Source organism: Rhinoraja longicauda, chromosome 42 (assembly GCF_053455715.1).
Source record: "Rhinoraja longicauda isolate Sanriku21f chromosome 42, sRhiLon1.1, whole genome shotgun sequence".
Taxonomy (NCBI): Eukaryota; Metazoa; Chordata; class Chondrichthyes; order Rajiformes; family Arhynchobatidae; genus Rhinoraja; species Rhinoraja longicauda.
The window spans coordinates 3086209-3101774 of NC_135994.1; the positions used below are offsets into that span (position 1 = coordinate 3086209).

Genomic DNA, 15566 nt, shown 5'->3' on the forward strand with positions numbered 1-15566 from the left:
CACTACAATTTTACCGCTGACAACCGAAAGGTGGAGCAGTGGTCGAGTTGCCGCCTCGCGGCGCCAGAGACCCGGGTTCCATCCCGACCACGGGCGCTGTCTGTACAGAGTTTGTACGTCCTCCCCGTGACCTGTGTGGGTTTTCTCCGGGCGCTCCGGTTTCCTCCCACACTCCCAAAACGTACAGGTTTGTAGGTTAATCGGCTTTGGTATAAGTGTAAATTGTCCCTAGTGTGTGTGTGTGTGTGTGGTGTGTTAGTGTGCGGGGATCGCTGGTCGGCGTGGAATCGGTGGGCCGAAGGACCTGTATCTCGAGATTAAATTAAACTAAACGACAAGTGACAAGTTCGATTAGCAACGGTTTGAACACACAGCAGAGGTGTGGTAAAGGCCCAGAACGAGCATCGTCACTGTGAAGGTCAGCATGTCAGGAAACAAACCAGATTGTGCACATAAATTTATTTGATCGGGCAAATGCTATTTACATTGTGAACTGCGGGGAGCCGTCAACAGTGTTTAACCGGTCATTCATAAAGCAATTAAGTGGCAGACGCCTGTGTCCTTTTGCGTATTTACACGAAGCAGTCCATTCTGTGTACATCACCATTATCTCTAATCAAAAGCTGGCTGGCTTCGAATGCAATAATAATGAAAGAGGCCACAGCCCGACCTCTCCATCATAACGACGTGTGGGTAAACACTGTAAAATGAGCCCTTCTGTCGCGCCGGCCTCCTGTCTCGTGGCATTGACCGGTTTACACGGTGCTTTCAGCTCCAAAGCCGCGGGGCAGGTTTCAATCCTGACCCAGTTAACATTCCCCCCTCACCTGATCCTGTCGGGTGGAACCTTACGTCGCCTGCTCCGTTTGAATCAGCGATTGCCGGTGGACTGAATGGGACCACCACAGGCCACGCTGAGAAGCAACTTTAACCCAGAGAAGCAACTTTAACCCAGAGAAGCAATTTTAACACAGGGAAGCAAATCCCTGAGTTCCCAACCTGGACCCGGAAAGGTAAGCTATTTTCAATCCGTTTTTTTGTTTCCTTGTGAGGCAGAAGAAAAACCTGGGTCCCCACCCTCCACTTCTCTCACAACGTCTCCTGACATTGTCCCACCTCCAACTTCTCCAACTCCAAAAGATTTTGCTCTCTGTCCAGTATTACTCCTCTGGATGCCCCAAGTTACTTATTCCCCACTGTCAGCCATCAGTTTGTGCTTCTGTTTGGGCTGGGGTCCTGAGCAGCTGAAAGCCAGGACTTAAAAGCTCTTGGGTCTCAAGTCGTCCTGCAATCTCATCGATAACCTCCACTTCCCACTTCCCACTAGGAGTAGACAATAGACAATAGGTGCAGGAGGGGGCCATTCGGCCCTTACGAGCCTGTACGCACCGCCATTCAATGTGATCATGGCTGATCATTCTCAATCAGTACCCCGTTCCTGCCTTCTCCCCATACCCCCCGACTCCGCTATCCTTAAGAGCTCTATCCATCTCTCTCTTGAATGCATTCAGAGAATTGGCCTCCACTGCCTTCTGAGGCAGAGAATTCCACAGATTTAAAGGCAGGATTTGCAGAACTGGGAAACCGCCATTCAGTGCAAGCTGGAGTACTGGGCTTTCATTCCCTGGAGTTAGACAATAGACAATAGGTGCTGGAGTAGGCCATTCGGCCTCGTCGAGCCAGCACCGCGAGTTCAGCAGAATGAGAGATAATCCCATTGAGACGTACAGAATTCCTGCAGGGATCTGGATGCTGGGAGGATGGTTCCCCGGGTGAGGAGTCGAGAAGCCGAGGTCACGATCGGACTGGGGTCTGTGGTGCTGTGAGGCAATGGCTCTGCTGGCTGTCCCTTTTGAAAGCCATGAATTACTCTGTTTTCAGCCGTTCTAAAACAGCAGCCAGTTCCAGATCAAAGAGTCTCCCCTCCTCCCCCATTTCGCCTTGTATCTCTGGACCAAAATGTCGTAACTGCGTCCCCCAGTCCTTCAGCTCTTTGTCAATGGAAACACCAGTCGTTCGTTCTATCCGCGTGAATTACCAAAGGTCTCCATTCTGGTTGGCCTCGTGGCTCGACCTTTGCATTAGTGATGGTCTTAAGGATGTAAAGGGAGAATCAAAAAGAGCCATTCAACCTCCTCGAACCTGCTTTCACTGTTCAGTGTGATTGTTGTCCCTCAACTCCACTTCCCCGTCCAGTCCCCAGATCTGAAGCCCCTGGCTCTTTCCAGGAAATTTCCAGTTAAGGGGAACTGCAAAACCGGACGTGCACTTGCAAGGTTTCTGAACCTCCACAACCGACACATCAGCTTCCCTGACTCATATCCCACATATGCCATGGAATCGAGCAGAATCCCAACTAATCTCCCTCTCTAAAAAACAACTTGGGACCCTCAATGTGTTCCATCAATACAGTCTGTGTGCACATACAATACAATATAATACAATACAATACAATACAATACAATACAATACAATATATCTTTATTGTCATTGTACAGGGGTACAACGAGATTGGGAATGCCCCTCCCATACGATGCAATAAATTAATTAGCTAGTCAGTATTAATTTAAACAACCCAATGAAACAAATTGTAACAGTTTTAAGACAGAATAAAGTGCAAGTAGATCTGTGCCGGATCACTGTGCGATGTGACAATCCGGCTCAGCAGGACCGGTTCATAGCAGCTATGGCCCTGGGGATGAAGCTGTTCCTGAGTCTGGAGGTGCGGGCGCAGAAGGCCTTGTATCGTCTGCCCGATGGTAGAAGTTCGAACAGACTGTTGCAGGGGTGTGAGGAGTCTTTGTGGATGTTGGTGGCTTTTCTGAGGCATCGTGTGTTGTAGATGCCCTCCAAGGCTGGTAGCTGTGTTCCGATGGTCCTCTGAGCTCTATGGACTACCCGCTGAAGAGCTTTCATAAGTGAATCGGTGGAACTCATTGCCACAGACGGCTGTGGAGGCCACATTAGTGGATATTTTTAAGGCAGAGATAGATAGATTCTTGATTAGTACGGGCTGGAATTTAGAAGATTGAGGGGGGATCTTATAGAAACTTACAAAATTCTTAAGGTGTTGGACAGGCTAGATGCAGGAAGATTGTTCCCGATGTTGGGGAAGTCCAGAACAAGGGGTCACAGTTTAAGGATAAGGGGGAAGTCTTTTAGGACAGAGATGAGAAAGTTTTTTTTCATACAGAGAGTGGTGAATCTGTGGAATTCCTTGCCACAGAAGGTAGTTGAGGCCAGTTCATTGGCTATATTTAAGAGGGAGTTAGATGTGGCCCTTGTGGCTAAAGGGATCAGTGGGTATGGAGAGAAGGCAGGTACGGGATACTGAGTTGGATGATCAGCCATGAGCATATTGAATGGCAGTGCAGGCTCGAAGGGCCGAATGGCCTACTCCTGCACCTATTTTCTATGTTTCTATGTTTCTAAGGCTGGAGTACGGGGTTAAGAGGGGAAGATAGATCAGCCATGATCGAATGGCGGAGTAGACTTGATGGGCCGAATGGACTAATTCTGCTTCTATCACTTATAAAGTATCTGAAACCTGTTTGCTTCAGGAGCAGTTCTGTACTTTACAAAAAGCATAGTGGTTACGCCATTGGACTTGAATTCAGAGTCCTGGACCATTAGTGTGTGGTCCCGGGGTTCAAATCCCAGTCCTGCAGTTATTTAATTAACTGAACAAATCTCACATTAAACAAATGACTCTTTGCACTGGTAATTCTGGAGCTGCTGAATTGTCGTCACATCTGGTTTCCCTTGCTGTGTGCTCGCAAGCCACTCGGTTCATGGGTCAATTAGTGGTGAATGGCTCCTGCCAATGACTCCCGCCTCTTATGAATGAGTAAATGAAATGAAAACAGGATATCTCACGGCAAGATTCTTCAAACCTCTGTTTTTTAAAACGCATTCAATCATGGACTATTGACATCGCTGACATTTATTATCAATTGCCCCTGAACCAAGAAGACGTATGTGTCCTGTACATTTGATGGGCCTGGAGACCAGAGCGGATAAGGACTGCAGATGTACTCCACTGAAGGACATTAGTGAAGCAGGTGGTTCCCAAAACTAGCTATTAATTCCTCTTGTTTTGTTGGCTTAACTTGAATTTAAACTCTCCAACTGCTGAGGTGGGATTTGAACCTAGAATCTTTCTGTCCTGGGCCTCCTCCACTGTCAGAGTGAGGCCCAGCGCAAATTGGAGGAACAGCACCTCATATTCCGCTTGGGCAGCTCACACCCTAGTGGTATGAATATTGACTTCTCTAACTTCAAATAACCCTTGCTTTCCCTCTCTCTCCATCCCCCTCCATCTCTCCATTCTGTCAGAGAGTTGTGAATCTGTGGAATTCTCTGCCTCAGAAGGCAGTGGAGGCCAATTCTCTGAATGCATTCAAGAGAGAGCTTGATAGAGCTCTTAAGGATAGCGGAGTCAGGGGGTACGGGGAGAAGGCAGGAACGGGGTACTGATTGAGAATGATCAGCCATGATCACATTGAATGGCCGTGCGTTCAGACTCAAAGGGCCGAATGGCCTCCTCCTGCACCTATTGTCTATTGTCTCCCCCTTTCCCAGTTCTCCCACCAGGGTGACTGTCCCTGATTCCATTTTATCTCTGTTTGCTTCGTTGTTACCTTCTAGCAATGATCTATTCTACATTTTCCTTGATCTCGACCCCCTTGGATGTCTCGTTCTCACACCTTACAAGTCCTTATCTCTTTATCTCCCCCCCCCCCCCCCCCCGACTCAGTCTGAAGAAGGGTCTCGACCCGAAACGTCACCCATTCCTTGTCTCCAGAGATGCTGCCCGTCCCGCTGAGTTACCCCAGCTTTTTGTGTCCATCTTCGGTTTAAACCAGCATCTGTAGTTCCTGCCGACCTACAGCTTTCGATCACTGCTGGTTGCTAGTCCACGAACTTAACAACTAATACTACCTGACCCACCAGCAGAGCGGCTTTGCTTCCTGGCTAGAGGATGCTTCAGTGATGTCAGGCAACGTAGGCCCTGAGCTCCCCAGCATCACCTTCCAGAGCCTTTCATTGGAGAACACTGCAAGTTTGATAAATATTTGGCCTCTTCAAATGTTTAAATTCACCACCGGGTCATGTTCAGCACTAGAACTTTACAGAATGTGTTGTTTTTAGACGTAAGCAGTCAAAAAATATATATATCCCTGTGATGCAGAATGTTATTCTCCCAGGCAGAAGGATCCGCCAGACTTTTTTTTCCTCTCTCTTGTTTTCTGCCTCTCAGATGTCGTGTCGTTTCTCCAAATGACAGGACATTGCTGACTTCTCTTCCCTTTTGAAATAGGGAGTGGGGTGGTGGAGTTGCCAGGGGTCGTGTGTTTTGGTGCGCTGTGGGTCAGGGAAAGAAACGGACAAGATTACTGTCATGTTATCATCCCTGGATGGATGCCCAGAATCGACACAGTGTGGATTCCTGTAGGATAAGGGCTAGTTTTGTTGATGCGTCAGTTAATAGTTTTCCTGTTTCCGATCTCCATAGCCAAGAAAGGGCACTGGAACGGTGAAGAATATAGAGCATTTGGTAAGTAAAATAAAGTGAGCGTGACTGTCTGCCTGTTTGTCAGCGTCTGTGTTTGTCTCTGTGTCTGTGGCTATGACTTGTGCCCACATGCTTGGTAACGTATCAAGTGCTGGAGGCTATTATCTTTACAGGTAAATAAGATTCCTTCACAGAGTAAGTGCCCAGGCTTTCCCTCACATTCTGCATTCATATGTTTTGAACTGTATGTAACAGGGACGGTGAAGCAAGAAACTGTAGGCAGGCTTCAAAGCACTTCAGTTATTCTCCGAAATGCACGTCCTCTTTATTTTTAATCCCTTTTCCTCATTTCGGTAAAAATGTTTTGCTTCGAAGTTCCCTGCTTTCCGTCTCCCGCGTAGCCTGATGCTTATTCTTCCCCGGCGTTTTTACCCCTTCCGTTCCCGACGGTGAGTGGTGTCTCTGCTGAGAAGGGACAGGTGTCCATTTTGTAAGATGTGCTTTGGCAGGGACCATCTTTGCTGCGCCTGGCACTTATGACCCTGCTGAGCCCGTGTGAATCCCAGAGCCACGCGGAAGGGCCTTCCATCCTTCCGAAAGTCTCTGGGGTGCACAAGCCTATACCAGTGTCTGTTTAAAATATATATATTTATTTTTATTGAAGGAAAGATACAATACGCATTACACTCCCCTCCATTTTGTTTTTTTATATTTAACAACAAAAATAACCCTCACCAACCCTCCCTGGACACCCCTTTGCAGCTGATGTGTTCACAATACATCATATCACAAATACAAATGCACAACTTGACAGCAAAACCTCTACATTCTTCCAAGGCGCAGGCCCATACATATCTACAACATGTCAGATGGTTCAGGATGCACTCATTCCTTATGCATCAGCCGTCCTGTGAGGTAATCGGCAATTGTGTAAACAAAAATAAGTAAATAAATAAAAGTAAAACATAATTAAAGGCAGATCCCCAACTACGTCCTATGGCAGGACTTTCATGTGAAGAAAGACTGGATAGACTAGGTTTATACTCGCTGGAATTTAGAAGACTGAGGGGGGATCTTATAGAAACATATAAGGGGTTGGAGAGGCTAGGTGCGGGAAGATTGTTCCCGATGTTGGGGAAGTCAAGAACCAGGGGTCACAGCTTAAGGATAAGGGGGAAGTCTTTTAGGACCGAGATGAGAAAACATTTCTTCACACAGAGAGTGGTGAGTCTGGAATTCTCTGCCACAGAAGGTAGTTGAGGCCAGTTCATTGGCTATATTTAAGAGGGAATTAGATGTGGCCCTTGTGGCTAAAGGGATCAGGGGGTATGGAGAGAAGGCAGGTACAGGTTACTGAGCTGGATGATCAGCCATGATCATATTGAATCGCGGTGCAGGCTCGAAGGGCCGAATGGCCTACTCCTGCACCTATTTTCTATGTTTTTCTATGTTACAATCAAGTGCCCTCAGTCAGTGGGTAGTTCTTTTAGATTCTCAAAGTATGACAGAAAAGGTTCCCATTTTGAATAAGACTTTTTCACAGACCCCCCTCAGTGTAAATTTGAGTGGTGTCTCTGCTGAGAAGTGACAGGTGTCCATTTTGTAAGATGTGCTTTGGCAGGGACCATCTTTGCTGCGCCTGGCACTTATGACCCTGCTGACCCCGTGTGAATCCCAGAGCCACGCGGAAGGGCCTTCCATCCTTCCGAAAGTCTCTGGGGTGTCCAAGCCTATACAAGTGTCTGCTTTTTTTTTATTGAATCAAAATAAACTTTACGCAGAGTAAAAAATATATACAAAACAGGTACAATGCAAAAACTCTTCCGACATCTTCGGAGGCTGTCCGTACATTCAATGCGTTGTAACGTAGTGTGTACAAAACTTTACCCGCCACCCTTGCCACTCATGTGGCCCCCTGGGGTAAAATCCACTTCCCTTATTTGAGAAAGTAGGTGCAGGAGTAGGCCATTCGGCCCTTCGAGCCTGTACGCACCGCCATTCAATATGATCATGGCTGATCATCCAAAATCAGTACCCCGTTCCTGCTTTCTCCCCATATCCCTTGATTCCTTTAGCCCTAAGAGTTATATCTAACTCTCTCTTGAATACATCCAGTGAATTGGCCCCCACTGCCTTCTGTGGCAGAGAATTCCACAGATTGACAAGGTGAAAAAGTTTTTCCTCATCTCAGGCCAAAATGGCCGACTCCTTATTCTCAAATTGTGACCCCTGACTCTGGACTCACCCAACATCGGGAACATTTTTCCTGCATCTAGCTGTGTCCAATCCCTTGAGAATTTTTACATGTTTCTTTACATGTTCCCTCTCATCCTAAATTCCAGCGAATATAAGCCCAGTCGATCCATTGTCAGTCCCGCCATCCCGGGAATTAACCTGGTGAACCTACGCTGCACTCCCTCAATAGCAAGAACGTCCTTCATCAAATTAGGAGACCAAAACTGCATACTATACTCCAGGTGTGGTCTCGCCGGGGCCCTGTACAATCTGGGAGAGTAAAACTGAGATGAATCTAGGGCCTGTTTCTGCACTGTATCTCTCTGTGATCAATGAAAGCTGTTGCTATATATTCTCGGAGGGAGGGCCATTGGTATTTACACTGGTGGCCCCCTCAGCCTTCTTGCCATCACCCTGTCCAAACCTCTATCCGTCCACATCGCTTTCTTCTGGTGAAGAACTAGAATTTGATTTGTTATGAGCGTTCCTTGCATTTAGCTGGAAACGGGCCCAAATCTGAAATACGATACTCCCTTCACAAGAATGACTTTGCCAGTTCCCAGCCCACACAGTTGTGATAAACAATATTAAACATGAAGAGATTAAAAAAACAAAGCGCGATGGCTTCATACCGTCGGAGATGTTGTTTTCCACGCTCACTGGATGAAATAAAGTTCTTTTCTCTGTGCAGGGGTCAACAAAATCATTGAAAAGTGCCAGTCAGAGGAGCACTCTGCCAAGGTAAATCAGTCAATTTGTCCGGGCGTTCATTTCAAAAATAGATAATTGGAGGGACTTGTGAAGTGTCGAGGAAGCCTTGGGTGGTGCGTGATCTGGAACGCAGCTCGGTCCCTCTGCAGGGACGCCAAGAACACAAGGCCTCAGGGTTACAAAGAGAATTAATGCTCATCCTCAGCAGCCAACACTGAAAGGCCCTTTATGAAAGCCAGACTAATATAATAGACATTGCCATCGTGTTCCTCGATGCCTGGGAGGTTTGTGGTGCATGCTTCATTGAATTATAAATCTCCAGTTCTGAAGTCTTTGGAATGCTCAAAATTCGAACGGTAAATGGTTGGATTTGCTTTAGGTTGGGGCCGGTGTCAGCTGTGGCTCTTTGCTTGAGCCTCTTGCCTCTTGCAAGCCCCAGTGTTGGGGATCCAAGTCCCAATCGGCAGACTTGAGTAATTAACTCTTAAGACGTGCAGGTTTGTAGGTTAATTGGCTGGGCAAATGTATAAAATTGTCCCTCGTGGGTGTGGGATAGTGTTAGTGTGCGGGGATCGCTGGGCGGCGCGGACCCGGTGGGCCGAAGGGCCTGTTTCTGCGCTGCATCTCTAAATCTAAATCTAAGATGGCGGCGCTGAGGGAGTGCCGTCTTTTGGACGACCCGTAAAACTGAGCTCTGTCCTTCTCGGGTAGATGCGAAAGACTCCGCGGTTTTTGCAGTCGAGCACGTGGAGACCCCTCCAGTGGTCCGGCCAAAATTCATCGCTCCGTCAACACTTGAGAGTTTTCCTAATCCGGTCAAGATCACATTTGTTGTTTGTGGGATTGTGGATGCTATCTTTCCTACTTTACCAGTAGGCTCTGCTCCTCATTGGTGCTTCATTTGGAGTGAAGTGATGTGATTGGTTTTGAAAGGGATGTGAATGGTGCTATTGAAATGCAGCCATCTTTGAGATGGCTGTGGGGGAGGGGGAGTGGGGGAGCGATGGGAAGGGGGGTTGGTGGTCTTTTGGGAGGATCTGCTTTGTGAGCGGTTGCCCAATGTGTACGGGACGAGTCATGTGCAGCCTTCCCTGAACAACGTCAATGAACCTCTGGGGTTTTCACGGTCTCGTAGATTGGTGGAGGTGGGGATTTGAAAGCACAACCCCTTGGTTCCTGATCCGGTGACAAAGCCACCTTGCGTTAACAGTGTTTCTTGCCTTGCTGCTGCTGCTGAGACCTTCACCATGGTTTGCTCTCTTAGAAACGTAGAAAATAGGTGCAGGAGGAGGCCATTTGGCCCTTCGAGCCTGTACGCACCGCCATTCAATGTGATCATGGCTGATCATCCACAATCAGTAACCCGTGCCTGCCTTCTCCCCATATCCCTTGATTCCGCTAGCCCCCAGAGCTCTATCTAGCTCTCTTTTAAATTCATCCAGTGAATTGGCCTCCACTGCCCTCTGTGCCAGAGAATTCCACAAATTTACAACTCTCTGGGTGAAAAAGTTTTTTTCTTACCTCAGTTTTAAATGGCCTCCCCTTTATTCTTAGACTGTGTGTGGCCCCTGGTTCTGGACTCCCCCAACATTGGGACCATTTTTGCCGCATCTAGCTTGTCCAGTCCTTTTATAATTTTATACGTCTCTATAAGATCCCCTCTCATCCTTTTAAACTCCAGTGAATACAAGCCCAGTCTTTCCAATCTTTCCTCATATGACAGTCCCGCCATCCCGGGAATTAACCTAGTAAACCTACGCTGCACGCCCTCAATACCAAGAATATCCTTCCTCAAATTTGGAGACCAAAACTGCACACAGTACTCCAGGTGCGGTCTCACTAGGGCCCTGTACAACTGCAGAAGGACCTCTTTGCTCCTATACTCAACTCCTCTTGTTATGAAGGCCAACATTCCATTGGCTTTCTTCACTGCCTGCTGTACCTGCATGCTTCCTTTCAGTGACTGATGCACTAGAACACACAGATCTCGTTGTACGTCCCCTGTTCCTAACTTGACACCATTCAGATAATACTCTGCCTTCTTATTCTTACCACCAAAGTGGATAACCTCACACTTGTCCACATTAAACTGCATCTGCCATGCATCCGCCCACTCACACAACCTGTCCAAGTCACCCTGCAACCTCATAGCATCTTCCTCACAGTTCACACTACCACCCAGCTGTGTATCATCTGCAAATTTGCTAATGGTACTTTTAATCCCTTCATCCAAGTCATAGCCCAGTCTTTCCAATCTTTCCTCATATGACAGTCCCGCCATCCCGCGGATTAACTGCGTAAGTGTAAGTGTAGCACTTGCTGCTGCTGCTGCTGCTGCTGCTGAGATCTTCACCATGGTTTGCTCTCCTGCCCTTTGATCAGGAGTTTCAGTGTGGACCACGTCATGGAGAGGAACTACGACTTTGACCTGACCTACATCACGGAGAGGATTATTTCAGTCTTCTTCCCGCTGGTGCTGGAGGAACAGAGATACCGCAGCAACCTGAAGGAGGTGGCCCACATGCTGAAGTCCAAGCATGGAGACAACTACCTGGTACGTGGATCTCCGGGCACCTGGGGTATGCTCAGCACACGCAAGAGTTACACTCAAGACTTAATGATGTCAAGTCAAGTCAAGTTTATTTGTCACATGCACATACACGATGTGCAGTGAAATGAAAGTGGTAATGCCTGCGGGTTGTGCACAAAAATGAATTACAGTTACAGCATATAAATAAAGTTAATACAGAGAAGACAAAAATTTAGTCCCTGGAGTTATAAGAGTTAACAGTCCTGATGGCCTGTGGGAAGAAACTCCGTCTCATCCTCTCCGTTTTCACAGCGTGACAGCGGAGGCGTTTGCCTGACCGTAGCAGTAGGAACAGTCCGTTGCTGGGGTGGTAGGGGTCCCCCATAATGTTGCTGGCTCTGGATCTGCACCTCCTGATGTATAGGTCCTGCAGGGGGTCGAGTGTAGTTCCCATGGTGCTTTCTGCTGAACGCACTACTCTCTGCAGGACCATCCTGTCCTGGGCAGAGCTGTTCCCAAACCAGACTGTGATGTTGCCGGACAGGATGCTCTCTACAGCCCCAGAGTAGAAGCAATGAAGGATCCTCAGAGACACTCTGAATTTCCTCAGTTGTCTAAGGTGGTAAAGACGCTGCTTTGCCTTACCCACCAGTGCGGCAATGTGCGTTGCCCATGTCAGATCCTCTTTGATGTGGACTCCCAGGTATTTAAAACTGCTCACCCTATCCACAGTAGACCCATTTATTTCCAGTGGCGTGTACGTCCTTGGATGTTTAGCCCTTCTGAAGTCCACAATCAGCTCCTTAGTTCTTGTGACATTCAAGAGGAGGCTATTGTCCTGACACCAGAGTGCCAGATCAGCCACCTCCTCCCGGTAGGCCTTCTCATCGTTGTTGGAGATCCGGCCCACCACCACAGTGTCATCAGCAAACTTGATGATGGAGTTTGAGCTGAACCTGGCCCCACAGACAGGGAGTACAGTAGGGGGCTAAGGACGCAGCCCTGGGGGATCCTATGTTCAGAGTGAGGGGGCTAGATGTGTGTTCCCCCATCTTGACCACTTGGGGCCTGGCGGTGAGAAAGTCCAGGACCCAGGCACACAGAGGGGTGCTAAGCCCCAGTTCCAGCAGCTTCTCAACCAGTCTGGTGGGGACCATTGTGTTGAAAGCTGAACTAAAGTCAATGAACAGCATCCTCACATAGCCCCCCTGGCTGTCCAGATGAGAGAGAGCAGTGTGCAGAATTTAGCGAGTGGAATTTAAAGAAAATCCAAAGGCGACATTTCCAGTTGGGACCCTTCAGCAGATAGGCAGGGCGTCAGGGGCTACGGGGAGAAAAGGCCCTGCCATCCAAACGCACACCAAACCTTGGCTCCTGCTGCAAACAGTCGATCTGTAGGCAGTGCTCCACCCTCACCTTCAGCCCCACAGGAGCAAAGCAGTTCAGCCCCAGAGCTGCCTTCCAACTTGACGTCAGTGGCCGTGAGAGAGAACATCCTGGCTGACAGATTAATCCCAGCCATTAATCTCTACACATTGATTGAAAATTATGGGGCGAAGGCAGGGGAATGGGGTCGAGAGGGAGAGATAGGTCAGCCATGATTGAATGGCGGAGTGGACTCGATGGGCCGAATGGCCCAATCCCGCTCGTCTCACCTATGAACATGAGATTGAAGAAGGGTCCCGACATGAAGTGTCATCTGTCCATTTTCTTCCCAGATGCTGCTTGGCCCGCTGATTTTTGATCAGGATTTCGGCATCTGCAGTTTCCTGACTCCACCGTTTTCCTTCTGTGGTCTGGCCGAAATGCCAGACACACAGTGATATAGCCTATTCTCATATGCCCTCAGATATTGACCCACAGGCCACTCACTTCAGGTGGCAATTCCAGACCGGCAATAAATGCCAGCCATGTCCGCATTCTAAAGTTCAAAAGAGAAGGCAAGCTTTATTTGGGATTATGTTGTAGTCAGGTTTATCAAAGCACCATGTCTGAATCTTAATTTGTATCTGTCACTGTGTAAAGCTTCTAAATATCACCCAGACATTGTTCGGCCAAGTTGTGAGTTGGCAGTCAGACACTTCTTGTAAATGGATCGGTTTGTCTGCAACTCCTCTTAAAAGATGGAGACCTATTTAAAATAAACAGAGAGCTCCTTTGTGTCAATATTAGGTGAGGAATGCTATTCAAACACACTGAAATAATGTCCACGCTGCCCTGTCTGCAGCTATAAAAGCACGAGCCATGAATTAATTCAGAACGTTGTGGTCATTTTGGTTTCCCCCAATCATTGCTAAGCAATCCATAGAGACAGAATTACTGAGTAGAAACAAGAATGGGAGGAGATATAATGGGTGGAGGAGATATAATGGGTGGAGGAGTTTGGAGATCAGATGTAGAGGACTGTGGCTCACAAGGAGTTTAACAAGGAGTTTAGTTTAGAGATACAGCACGGAAACAGGCCCTTCGGCCCACCGAGTCTACGCAGGCCAGATTAACACTATCCTACACACACGCGGGACAATTTACACATCCGCCAAGCCAATTAACCTACAAACCTGCACGTCTTTGGAGTGTGGGAGGAAACTGAAGAGCTCGGAGAAAACCCACGCAGGTCACGGGGAGAGCGTACAAACTCCGTACAGACGGCACCCGTAGTCGAGATCGAACCCGGGCCTCCGGCGCTGTGAGGCAGCAACTCTACCGCCGTGCCACCGTGCCGCTCCCCGTGCCGAGTTCTGCATTCATGAGCCTGTGATTTTCTTTCTGTTCAGAAGAATGGAAAGAAATTCTTGGTTCAATTAATGCAGGAGCAAGGAGAGACACCCTTGTTTGAAAAGTCCCCCAGCGGTCTTTGGGTGTGCAATTGTGGTTTAAAGTTGCCTCACAAAACCCAGATAGACACATAAAGCTGGGGTAACTCAGCGGGTCAGGCAGCATCTCCGGAGAGAAGGAATAGGTGACGTTTCAGGTCGAGACCCTTCTTCAGACTGAGAGTCGGGGGAAAGGGAAACGAGAGATATAGACAGTGTGATATCATGAGAGGTAGAGTCATAGAGGGGAGATACATTTCCTCCCGGTGGATGCAACAAGGACTACAAACCATCATGGCTGCCAGCAAAAGACTACAAAACCCATAGTCAGCAGGGCTGCCTGCCCTGCTGACACTGATTGCTGCTGACACTGATTGCTGCTGACACTGATTGCTGCTGACACTGATTGCTGCTGACACTGATTGCTGCTGACACTGATTGCTGCTGACACTGATTGCTGCTGACACTGATTGCTGCTGACACTGATTGCTGCTGACACTGATTGCTGCTGACACTGATTGCTGCCCAGCTGAACCAGATGAGCTGATTGCCTCAGTGAGAGGGCTAAAAGGGAATGGAAGCAGTGTATTTAAAAAGAGAGACAACGACTGGAGCAGACAGGGAGAGACAACGACTGGAGCAGAGAGGGAGAGACAACGAATGGAGCAGAGAGGGAGAGACAACGACTGGAGCAGAGAGGGAGAGACAACGACTGGAGCAGACAGGGAGAGACAACGACTGGAGCAGACAGGGAGAGAAGCAGTGTTTGAGTTATATTTTGTAAGAAGGCAGCAAGCTACAGTTTTGATTTAACTACCTGTTTTGGTTTTGTGTACCTGTCTGCAAACAATTAAGTTTACCTGTTTTTGGAAAAGACTAAATATATGGAATTTAAGTTTGAAAACAAGAACTTTTCTGTCTTCATTTCCTGCACCCACACCTCCCAACCTTCAAGAGAAAAGCTCCCGACCTCTCAAGACATCACAACAGTGATATAGAGAGATATAGAACATTTGAATGAAAGATATGCAAAAAATAAAGGATAATAAAGGAAACAGGCCATTGTTCGCTGTGGGCTAGATGATAATGAGTTACAGACAATGAGACTCAACAAGACGACTTTGAAGTTGGTATGACTTGGGAGGGGGAGGGATGGAGAGAGAGGGGGTGCAAGGATTACTTGAAGTTAGAGAAATCAATATTCACACCACTGGGTTGTAAGCTGCCCAAGTGAAATAAACCCCACACGTCTTTGCTGAAGGCTACACAAGAGCATGCCCTCGTCTCCAGCAATGGTGGCTGCTAGAAGAGGATGCTTGAATCTTGGGAGACCTTAAACAGTCCCTGTCAGGGGCTTCTGATCTAACCCCTCCAGCGGCTGGGTGTCAGCGTACAAATCCACCATGTTTCACCTGTTTAAAGTGACTATTTTTCTTTTATAGCTTTTCAATCTGTCTGAAAGAAGGCAAGACATCAGCAGACTCAACCCCAAGGTACGTTGGACTGAAGTTCTCTTCAAACCATTTCAGCTATCTTAGGATGGATTCAGCTTTGAAGGCCATTCAGCCCAATGTTCACAAGCTCGCGCTGACAAATTATAGTAGAATTAGTCCATTCGGCCCATCGAGTCTACTCCGCCATTCAATCGTGGGTGATTTTTAGATTTAGAGAGATACGGCGCGGAAACAGGCCCTTCGGCCCACCGGGTCCACGCCGCCCAGCGATCCCCGCACACTAACACTATCCTACACACACTAGGGAC

General features: G+C 47.9%; 1 protein-coding gene across 8 annotated transcripts in view; it reads left to right on the plus strand.

Annotated features, from left to right (window-relative positions):
• Positions 1 to 15566, plus strand: part of LOC144611997 (tensin-2-like) — a 225602-nt gene that overhangs the window by 123403 nt on the left and 86633 nt on the right. For all 8 annotated transcript variants that reach the window (XM_078431400.1, XM_078431402.1, XM_078431401.1 and 5 more), the window contains exons 5-8: positions 5516 to 5557; positions 8442 to 8491; positions 10844 to 11015; positions 15247 to 15297. In XM_078431400.1, the coding sequence (XP_078287526.1) occupies positions 5516 to 5557; positions 8442 to 8491; positions 10844 to 11015; positions 15247 to 15297 (315 nt within the window). The remainder of the gene's footprint in view (positions 1 to 5515; positions 5558 to 8441; positions 8492 to 10843; positions 11016 to 15246; positions 15298 to 15566) is intronic.